The 11,612-nt window shown below is 41.6% G+C and overlaps 1 protein-coding gene across 1 annotated transcript; it reads right to left on the bottom strand.

Moving 5' to 3' along the window:
* Positions 1–294: 294 nt before the first annotated feature.
* scn4bb (sodium channel, voltage-gated, type IV, beta b) lies at positions 295–7,350 on the bottom strand. The gene is made up of 5 exons (XM_041051916.1): positions 7,243–7,350; positions 3,047–3,210; positions 2,727–2,946; positions 602–731; positions 295–391 (listed from the first exon to the last, which is right to left on the bottom strand). The coding sequence occupies exons 1-5, from the start codon at positions 7,325–7,327 to the stop codon at positions 295–297; spliced, it is 696 nt and encodes a 231-aa protein (XP_040907850.1). The 5' UTR covers positions 7,328–7,350.
* Between the last annotated feature and the right edge of the window lie 4,262 nt (positions 7,351–11,612).

Here is an 11,612-nt window from a genome sequence, read left to right as displayed (position 1 = left end):
TGAGCTGCAGTGTCTCTGGTAGGTGCAATTATGTGCACATTTTAAATAATTATGTGCGCACTCACAGTTTGCATGTCTTTCAGTTGTACATCATCTGCACACTTACGGTTCTGTGCACATGTGGTAGTATTGTGTGCGCAGGGATGTATTCCCACAGCCAGGCCACTTTTTTTTAAGAATCCAACTTCAACAAAAATGGATTTTCATGTGTCCAAAGACATGTGCATATTCAAATATATGCAAAGAAGGTATATAAATATGAGCACTCCTGTGGTTTTATATGCATGCACCTTCTCATTTCTTTTTTGGTGTTGATTTTGAATCAGCTTTGGATCCTGAGAGGCCATTTTCTGTGTTGTCGATCCCTGATGAAGTTACAAGGCACTCCTTACTGCAGTGGGGTTGGAGGAAAAGAGAAAAAGTCAACGTTAGACCTGTAAATAATCAGCTCAGAGACACATTTCAAGCTTTCATCGTTTAAAAACTACTTTAGCACATTCAGTGTATGAGCTGCCCGAACATGCCGCCAAGCACCAACAATGTACTGTGATGAAACAGTGTGAAATGGATGCACAGCTGATAAGTGGACGTGAAAACTCACTTTTTCTCCTCAAGCTTGGAAAGAACAAAGAGAGTGAAGTTCTTGAGCAACATGAAGCCCATCAACAGCGCAATGGCTCCACCCACAGCTGAGGCTATAATGATGGTCAGTGTGTTGTCCACCACCCTCACTGCAGACATTGACAAAAAAACAGAGGAATGAGGATGAAGAAAAAAAAATCCACATATATGTAAAGGCTTTATTTGAAAATGAACATTTCTACATCACAATGTTATGCAATATACAATGCCTTTAACTCAAGACAAGTTGATGCTTCCACATCAGATTAGCTTTCTCTTGATGCCTAATACACAAAAACATAGATTTAAAATATACACAGAATTATGAACTCATCTCCCATGACCCTGTCCCAGAGGCACGTTATTTAGTAGACATTTAGTGAATTAGTTTTTAGCAGCAGCTTTAAGAAACTGTGATGCAGGACTAATTTCAAGGAGAAACTAATTTAGGATGAATGTGGTTGCAAGATGTTACACATTTAATTTTTTATTTTTAATTCATTTTCCATAAAACACAGCTTAGTAAAATGGCTTGATTATAACTAGCTTAAATACTAGAATTATTTTAGTACAAACTCTCCTGCACTGATCTATTAGCTGCATTTTTATGTGTGTGTCTCTCTTTTGGACTCTCGGACTCTTGTTAAGTTTTGTTCACTGTGCCTGTTTCATTTTGAAATCATGGCCCTTGTGTACCTTGTGTTGTTCTACTTCCTGTCTTTGTCTTGTTTCCCTCCATTTGTGATTGTCTGCCCCGCCCTAATTGGTTTCACCTGTTGCCCATTGCCTTGTGTATTTAAGTCTCATCGTTTGCCCTTGTTCTTGTTGGTTCGTCTGTGTCCATGCCTGAGTGTGTATCTGAGTCTGTGTCTTCCCCGTGTTCGTTCCTGTACCTGTGCCTTGCATTTTTTCCCCATCTCATGGACTTACCTTGGTTTCCTCTGTTTGCAATTAAGAACGTTTTGTATTTTTGTTTGGTTTGGTTTCTGAGTATTTTTCTCCTGCGTGGATGATTTTTGGTTGTTTGAGTTTTGTTCCCTGGCCCTGGACACTTCCAGTGATTTTTGGTTCATTAAAAGACTTTAAGTTACTCCTAGCCTGTCTTGGGGGTTGTTGCTTTTGGGCCCTGGCCTGATTCCTAGTCTCAACATAACAGTGTGACTTATGAGAAAATTACAAACTGAATAAATGAATAAAATGCACAAAGAAAATGAGCTCAAACTCTGTCACAGAGTAATTGCACATAATTTATTTTATCTTTTACTGTCACCTCAGGATTTGTTTTTCCAGTGCTGGGTTAATTTTTCCTCAGCTGACTGCCCTTCTGTGTGCGTACGGCTTGAATTATTTCATCTTCAGCACATTAATGAATGCATGTTCCCATGCATTTTCAATTCAGTATGCATTTTATGGGAGCATTAAAGGTCACATATTTTACTCTTTTCCTGTGTTTTGTTTGAAGTTTTGATATCCATGAGAAAATATATTTGTGGTTTTAATTACCAAAACAAAAAAAAAACATCTCAGTATAGTGGTCTCTCCTCTCACACTTCTTACTGGAGCTCCAGCAAGAACAGAGTGTTTTGGGCTGTTTTCTCAATGATCAGACCAATCACAGGTAATGAACTGTAGCCTACAACTGTAGTAAAACTCATTGGTAAATGCAAATGTGATGGTCAGACAAACAGACAAATTTGGACCTAAATGCCCTGGTAACTAACTCAGGGAAGGCTGTGCAATGATATACTAGCTTCCTGACATCCATTGACTGTGCAGTGTTTCTGTGATATTTTTCTGTCTTGTAGCTCGCTCTCTTGACTACGGAATGACTGCTTGGCGTTGTGTTGTCAATCAAGCTTAAAATAAAAAATAAAAAAACAACAAAAAGAAAAGGTTGGACAGTGGGTCCAAGATGGCCGTGCTGGGGAGGGGATCAGTGTGATGACTGACTATTTGGTTGTGACACTAAAAAATTATGGAAGTCCTGACAGCTCATTTATAGCTAAATAACTAATAGGAATCCTCACCAATTATATCCATAATGAGAGGAGTCCGCACCTCACATGTAACAGCACACATTATCAGCATAGACTTTGACCACTCACACTCTTCCACCACAATGAGGGTGAAGATGGCACTGTGGTTCTTGTCCTTCTCTTTTGGGTTGCGTCCAAAACACGTGTACTGGCCTCCGTCCTCGAAGGTGATATTCCACAGCACGATGGAGATGTTGTTGTCACGGTTCTTCCCCACAAACTCCACCCGTTCTCGGAATATACTCACATGGGGCTCCACCCCCTCTGATGCTATCACTGACTGGCACACCTGATAGGACCAGCAAGCTGTCAATCATCCCATACTGCCACTGAGAAGTTACCAAAACTTGAACCTACATTTTTTTTTCTCTCAGACAAAAGGGTCTTACCCTCTGCATGGTGCCATTATTGTTGAACTGCCAGTCGAAGTAGAGGTCCCTGATGCCGATACAGCTCGAGTATGTGCAAGGCAACATGACTGTGCTGCCATTCACCGCCTCGAGGAAGGGAATCTTCCCCACAGACATCTCAAGGGCCTGAACAGACCACACACCTGAGGAGGAAAGGCAATAGAAAACACAGTGGTGAGACTGTGCACAGGAAGAATCAAGTTAAACCGGCTGCTGTCAGCAACTGTATTTTCTTTATCTGTATCAGTTTTCACTAACTCTCTGCAAGAAATTATATCAGCATATTCCCAAATTGTTGAACTATTCCTTTAAGGTCAGTGTCCTGAGTTCTATATGGCTAAATCATATTGTTCATCTCACTGACGTTGAATGCATGTGGGCTGAGGTGTCCTGTCCAGTCTGCCATTTGACAGCAGCTGCTTCTGTTGCATTGCAGCAGAAAGGCATAGACCTGAGAAAATTTATAAACAGGCTGCTCCTATCTGGGGTCCAAGACAAACTAGGAGGAAGAAAATACCAGCAAAGTTCAAGTTTGATGCCAAATGCTAAAGTGTTTTTTTTTTTTTTTTTTATTCTGACAGTCCCCAGAGAAACAGCAGGAATTCAAACAAAGGTACCGCAAACTGAGAAGAAGATCTGCCACTTCTGAAACACTGAATAAGAGGACAAACTGCAGACCCCACACCAGTCAGTCAGACATCTATGCTTTCAGTGGTCTACAAGAACTCAGTCCAATAAGGTCCACTTATTGGTATAAATGGTACTCTGTGATATTTATTAGGTGATCAATGATATAGTTTGATAAACTTTGTTTTAAGATCCCTTGTTGCATTCTGTTTGAATATGGATTGCTATAATTCAATCCATAACATTGTTAAATATATTGGTTTATGTTTTTTTTTTTTATCTTATCCACATAAGGCACAGCCCTGCTCTGTAATGTAGTGCACCATGCACATGCTGCACAGTTCTGTACTTTCACTAATGTACAGTAAATAATTAAGCACAATTAATTGAACTGAATTATTGATTATTCAAATGTTTAAAACAGTTTTGATATCATTTTTAAGTAAATACCCAAACATATTCGCACATGATCATAGAGTATCAAATTGAGCATTTAAGTTTCATGTTCATGATTTTAATGACACAGTATCTGACAGACATGTCTATTATTGGCACTTGTAACATGACACCACAAAGTCCTTGCTGTGACATTACTGTAGATAAGAGAGGATGAAATCTGCTGCTCTCCTTGTGAAGCCTGTAACTTTACACCAGGGAACACAGTTAAAGAGCACCGGGAAGTCACAGTGGTTAAATCTTACTTACACCAATCAGGATGGTTCAGGAAAACCATCAGGTGTTTGTTTTATTGTTTGTCTTTCCCTTTTCGCTCATTAATTCTAGACGTAGCGGGCGTTCCACCACCGCGTTTAGCTGCTCAGTTCTGTGATCAGGCCATGTCAAGGTCACAGGAAGCAAATAGCTACAGTGTATAACTACAGCAGGTCAAGGACAGACTGCACCACGGCACCTTTTTACTTTATTAAAGCACCTTGTGCTTAATATTTGCATCTACTGCGTGAGGTGTAAACTAAATGCTCACAGGGTGATGTGCAGAACTACAGTAGTACAAACATACAGACGTTGTGCACAGGAAACATAACACTTTTAACACACATCTGGATGAGAGTAATGGCTGCAGGAGCAGCTGTAACGTTGTCTGCACTGTTTCTATCGTTCCTGTGATTCTGCCCTCTGTTTCGTGCACACTGTGTCACGCTTTGTTCATAGCACGCTCAAGGTCAACATCTGACAAGCACCACTGCAGCAAAAATAAGAATAGCACTGCTCAGAGGAACAGACACGACCAAACACAGCAAAGAAGAAGGTCATACTGTATGTGGGAATGTTATTGATTCATTCTCATCTCACTCTTGCTATCTCACAAACTCACTCTCTCCAGTCTTTTCCTCAGCTGGTCCAATGCAGCACAGTGAGCTTGCAAAAAACAGTAATAGAAACAGTGGTGAGAGAGCAACATCATCACCCCTCCCATCTCTTTCCTCATGCATATTTTCTATGCATGTCACTCAGGCTTCTTTACAATACTTTTGCAATATTCCATTTTCATTGTTTTTAAATTGTGCTCCCTGTCCCTTTGTGTCCTTAAAATGTCCCTGTTTCCATCATTGTCATTACTAAAGCTGCTGACAAGAGTCCAAGAACAAAACACAAAGACATACAATGTTACAGCATCTATTCTTCTTTCAGGAACTTTGTGTTTTGTCTCCAAAAAAACTTTACTCTCCCTTAAATCAAGAACCTGGTGTATGGCGTGTCTTTTTTAAATTTATTATCTAGGTTTTCAATAAAAGTTTGTTCTGTGAGTTTTGTGGTGCCTCAGATAAAAGTAGAACAGTGGTGCTCCAGTTTCTAGCCCACATATGTCAGCTTTTTTTTTTTTTAATGAATACATAAATACATGCACACAACATCATTTTAAAAATATGTCCTTGTACTAATAGCACTAGATAGGATTTCTTTGAGATTTTAAGACTGGGATTTTAGGTTCAGAACAGATCTAATTCAGCAGAGATCAAAGGTGTGAGAGGAGATATATACTGAACATGAGAATGTGGAATAAAATGCAGTTAAGAAATTTGCTTTCGTACGATCTTTGAACATGACTGCTCATGTTGGAAACAAAATTAAGACCACGTCAGCACTCTCCTGAGTCCCAGTTGCTTAATTCACAGATAAAAAGCCCCTTTAGTGCTCTCACAGTCATTGCATTACATATATAGCTTTGCCAGTAGTTCCACATGTAAACACAAACCAATCAGTCTGTCCTCTGCTTTGACGAGCTAGACGTACAACACGGTGCCTTCTTAACCACCACCAGATCACCATGTGTTTAGGTATCAGATGAACATGTATCTTTCTCTCTGCTGCGTGGCCACCTGCATCTGCAGATTAAGTCCACCATGCAGTTTTTGGTAGGCGGTGGCCAAAATGTTTCTTGTTCTTTCTAAATAAAGACAACACCTGCGAGCAACAAAAACAGCTACGCAGGCTCTGAAAAAACGTTAAAATCTTAATGTGGTAACACAGTGTCACTGACACAGCAACATTTTTTGTTATGAAAAATTAATTTGACTGACTTTACTAAACTGGGAATGTTTGAATGTAGTTTTTGAGCCTTCATTTTGCTCACATGATGTTACAGACCATAGTCTTACGGAGGTTTAACTTGCTCCACACCCATGAGATGGTTTGTAAAAATTCCAGCAAGAACAAAAGTTATGAGTATAGAAATAATGTGGGGGAAAAGGTATTAGACTCATTAATACTCACAGATGTATTTTACTCCAAATAGCTACAGCTATGACTGAAACTGGATTGGTTGTTTTTAAAGCCTAATGTAATCTGTATTCACACCCTCTACTGCATATCCACCACACTGTTACCCACATGGTAAGAGGCTATCTGCGTGTGAATTTACATGCAACAGTTTCACATACAAATTCCTGCTCTGCTGTGCAGTCACTGTCAAAATACTCTTTAGTCTCTCTCACTCTGTACACAAAGTTTATGACTCAAATAAAAACAACAAAAGATGGTTCACTGGACTCTGCTCCAAGGGACTCTGCTGCTGTATTACTGCAGATACGCATCCGTTCCAGCACAATATGCTTTGAATGGCAGGGCCTGGAGTGCCTGACACAGCTTTTCCATCACAGTATCACTTTATCCTGCTGACCTTTCCTTTTGTGGGCTTAAAATCCCAATCCAAACCAATAAGAATCACAGATAACACCAAACTGTTTGATTGCAACAACATTGTCAACTGATCACATTATTCAGCCAGCGACTCCAAAGCAAAATCTCCATCCAAAAAGATATTTTAATGCCACACACAATGAATTCACTTGCAGCTAAAACCTTCTGTACATGCTGTAGGACAGAAGTACATGAAGGTCAGTGTCAGAAAAGCTAGAGTGTCATTGCTCTGCACAACAAAAACAAATGAGCGCTGCTATTGTGCACAAGCTTTGGATATTTCAAAACAAGTATGAAGTTTTCAAAAAAAAAAAAAAAAATTTTAAAGCAGATGGAGAGGTGCAGAGCAAACAAAAGGAGGTGAGGTACAGTATAGTGACAGACATTACCAAGCAGCACAGAGAAGATCAGGCCGACGGCTTTGTGTGGAGGGCCCTGCCTCGGGGGTTCAACCCCAGCACACTGGACCTCCATGGCAGCCAGATCTGCTCCAAAACAAATAGTGCTGCAGGATCCAGCCCGGGCTCAGGATGGCTAGTAGAATATCCCTTAACACAACGTGGCCTCTCTGGTATGCTCGATTAAATCTGGAAGCTGCTGTCTGGGTGTCTGGTCCCCAAACGAGGCACGTCTCAGTGTTGTACCCGCAGTGGTCCCAGGGCTATAGTGAGCCTGGTTGCCAGCCCCAGCAGCACTTCTGTAGAAGAGACTGTAGGTTAGACAGAGGGCAGAGGAGGAGGGAGAGAAAGAAACAAACAGAGAGAGATGGGAAGAAGGAAAAAGTTAATCAACTGAAATCTTAAAACAGGACACTGAGTCTACAGACAGCACAGTAAAAAGTTACATTTGTGTACAGATGAAGTGTGTTTGCATGTTTCCTGCATGCATGTGTCTGCACATGTAACTGCTTGAATGTGATGATGGTAAGTACAGTTCAAGTTTTGTCATGCCTACCTGCTTCTGCAGCCCGTGCTCACCCAGAGGCTGGCAGCCTGCTTGCACACAGAGTCAATGTGGACGGGACAAACGGCGGAGCGGCAAACGCTCACTGCGCACAGTCAGGGTTCACTCAAGGAGAATCTGCCAGCCAGCACTTTCACTGCAGAGACAGCCCCATTGCAACGCCAGCCGGGATGAGAGACAATTAGAGAGGGGAGGGGGGGCTGAGATAAACAGAAAGACAAATAGTTACGTGGAGAGACAGACGGACTGGAGGGGCAGCCACTGCTCTGCTTCCTCCTCAGCGGAACCTCAGTGAAGCTGACTCTTCTCCCTGCCCGTCTCCCTGGCTATTTCACAACTTTTCCCTGTCCTCTCCATTGGCTGCGTGCCACCCCTATCTCTCTCTCTCTCTCTCTCTCTCTCTCTCTCTCTCTCCCCCCATCCCTCTGTCTCCCCTCCCTCACCTGCCTCCATATCCCTCTTACTCTCCTCCTCTCCTCCATCACCCATTTTCACTCCTCCTCTCCCTCCCTCCCCCTCTCTCTCTCTCTCTCTGCTACACCGTCCCAGCCCCCCACCCCCCACCGACTCAGGGCGTGTATGCAGACTCAGGCACTTTTGTAGAGTGTTTGTTGGAGATCAGAGAAAAGTTCTGCAGTGCAGGTTGAGGAGGAGGTTGTGTAATGCAGCCTCAGGGCCTGGCCAGACACTCGGTCCCATATCGAAAAGCTCCATTCATAAATAGACAAGTCCTTTCTCAGATAACGTCACCTTTAAGATATCAATACTGAGCATCACAGAATTAAAGAGGGAAGAGGAAACAGTACAGTGGTTACTCTCTTTTCCACTAACACAATTTTAAAATGTCAGATTTTTTTTTTTTAAGTCCAATGTTACTTTGAAAGTGTGTCCTTCCCTTTAATTCATCTCAGCACTGGATTGACAGAGTTAAGTTTTTCTTTGACTCTGCTCTCCTCCTGATGGGACTCATATTCCCCTGGCTCAGGATAATCACCATCCACAGCCACTGGTAATGTGTGTGTGTTTGTGTCATGTGTCCCATTCGATGCCTAGAAGGTCAAACTATCTTGTACATCGTGAGGCATTCATTACTCTCTTGTGATCAAGGCGATGCAGCTGCACGTACATTATAATGCGAGACTGTTTGTGCAGTCATTTTTCACAACAGGACAGCTCCTTTGTCATAAATGTACAAACACATCAGTCAAGAACAGCTTTCCAATTCCTTGTGTCGGCACTATTCACTGCAGGATATGATGGGAGGAAGTGCTTAGTTCAGAGTTTCCAGATTTGATTAGTCAGTTTTAGACCTGACTAATGTTGTATGCTCTTAAAACCATACCCCTGTCCAACTCCATCCATTATTGTAAATAGGAAGTGACTAGACAGCAATAATGTTTTTTTGGCAAGTGTTTATTAGAAAAAAAAAAAGTGGTTGGTAAGAGGTTAAATGGAGTTTCATACTGGAGAAAAGGAGAACTGTGAGTGCTAACAAGGATACAGCTGAGACCATGAGACAGACTGTGCCATCTGAGCCAAGGAACAGTTACACCAGGCAAAGGACACAGGGACAGCTGCACATCCATTTTGGACGTGCTGTCTGTTTTTCACTGCTTACAGAACTGGAACCCTGAAGAGCTGTAACTGAGGTTTACACTGACAGATTCAATTTGTATATGTTTTACTTTACAAGTGCTGCACTTAGCATGGTTAGCTATTATTCATGAAGCATGCTATCCTGTGCACATGGAGAGTGTGTGGGATGCAAAACTAATGAAACACAGCATTTTAATCTAAATTAAAATCACAGGGTGTTCAGTGAACAAAGTTATCCCCATTGTGTTTGATAAAATAATATTTAATCACAAACATACACCAACAATGACCACCGATAAGGACCACTAATATGCTTCAGGACTCCATAATGAGCATATACAGGTAGGTGTGGCGTGAGGTGACAGTGGGTAGAGCGGAGGGTTGTTTCGTGGGCGTGGTGCTTTAAGTGAGAGATAATGTGGCCGGGGCTGCAGGCACACTGCTCTCCTCTCCAGGCCCCTCCACTGGAGTATCAATGCAGCAGCAGTGGGAACTCTTCCAGAACTGCAATAAGAAAAAAAAAAAAACAAAACAGCATATTGCTGCAGAAAGACAGGGTGCTGCTGCAGACCTGTGCAGGACGACTGTAGCTACACAGACAGCTTGTCTGAGGACAATCATACTCGCAACACACATGTTCTGTACAGATACTCATGAGTTAATATGTGTCCTATATTCATGTTCATAGTGGCCATGTAGGTGCACCCTTTGCTTTGAAAAGCACATAGGTGTCATCTGCTCTCACTGCAGCAGAATGCCTGCTGCTTCAGAGAGACAAGGACGTACGTCTCAGCTCTTACTGTACATTAGTGAATTGGAGCAATACGAGCTCGTTCATACATAAATTCAGTGCTGGAGGAAGTATTCAGATCTTTTACTTAGGTAAAAGTACCAGTGCAACACTGCAATACTCCATTATAAGTAAAACTCAAAACCTAAAATTAACATGATTTACTTGATGTATAAAAATCAAAATTACCTTCCACAGAAAAATGTTTGGTCTCTGCGACTTAGATTTATATACTGGGGCTGGTGAACTTTTATCAACTAAAGAGCTGGATGTTTCCGTCAGGAGGTTGTAGAGACCAAAAGCAGAGCTAAAAGAAAGTGAATATTAGACTTTACATTCATGAGTTGGCCCAAAACATGATTCCAAAAGAAAAATAATGCTGCTTCCTAAGTGCTGAATGTGTAAAAAGGAAACTGTTTGCTGACATGTTTGCCATATCAGCTTAAAAGGTGGTGAATCTTCCTGGTGGACCTGCAAACAACTAATAGACATCTGAAACATGTCAAGTGGCTGAAATGTAAATCGTGCTGAAAAATAAAAATAAAATTGCAATTACTGCTTTCAGATAAATGCAGAGCAGCAATATAGGACTTGTTGATGATGGATCGGTTTAGATCAATACATAAAGTTAGGTAAACCCAGGTCTATTTTGGGATTCAGTTGTTGTTATATACAGAATGCTAATGAAATAAGTGAGGACCATCTCTGAACCAGTTTTGTAACTGATTGTGGCCCAAAAATTTCTTTCTCTGGCTGACCCTTTCCTTAATAACCAAGTTAATAACCAAGTTAGGGTTAGAGGTTTTAAAATTATCTCTTAATTTCCCTTGAAAATGTATCTGCCATTCATTCCAAGAAAGAACCTGATACACAGCATATAGCAGTGTACAACAAGTAAACAGTGAGTGTGGAGGAGCTTGTGGTTAATGACAGGCTTGTGAAGTCCCAGACATGTTCCAGCATGTGACAGGTTAGAGCCTGTTATGGGATTTTCTGTAGTAACAGCAGTTTTGACAGAGAGAGATTGTCCTTCAGAGTTTCTTTTGTGGTCACACACACATGGACAAGTACTCAGGGTCTTAGACAAAGAGCCTCAAACACAGTAAAACATTAATTATTATAGCAGTAGCCACGCCCTCCACAGAAAATTACACAGCACTCCCTCACCTTTAGAAGATTTACCTTCAGCAATTAATTAGTGCAACAGTTGCCTCTTTGTTCATTTCTCTATCAGTGTTTTCTTCCCTGGAGGAACTCTGCCTCTGAGTCTTATCTGCTGAGAGCTGGAAGCCGAAGGCCGAATCGCACAGCTTCGCCTGTGATTTATTTCTGCTGTGGCAAACATGCTACCCTCTGACGCAGAACCTCAGCCTTGGCCTTTCCAAACAGTCAGCAGCAGGTTAAAGGTTG

This window comes from Toxotes jaculatrix, chromosome 12 (genome assembly GCF_017976425.1).
Source record: "Toxotes jaculatrix isolate fToxJac2 chromosome 12, fToxJac2.pri, whole genome shotgun sequence".
In the NCBI taxonomy this organism is placed as follows: domain Eukaryota; kingdom Metazoa; phylum Chordata; class Actinopteri; family Toxotidae; genus Toxotes; species Toxotes jaculatrix.
The sequence above is the reverse complement of the archived record's forward strand: the minus strand, read 5'-3'. Positions and strand labels throughout refer to the sequence as shown.

Bases quoted from the DNA above. Each gene is read 5' to 3' on its own strand.
- scn4bb (XM_041051916.1), bottom strand. From the start codon at position 7,327: ATGGAGGTCCAGTGTGCTGGGGTTGAACCCCCGAGGCAGGGCCCTCCA. The intron at 3,211-7,242 runs GTAATGTCTGTC...TTTCCTCCTCAG, and splicing joins GATCTTCTCTGTGCTGCTTG to GTGTGTGGTCTGTTCAGGCC. The intron at 732-2,726 runs GTGAGTGGTCAA...CAATGTCTGCAG, and splicing joins CCTCATTGTGGTGGAAGAGT to TGAGGGTGGTGGACAACACA.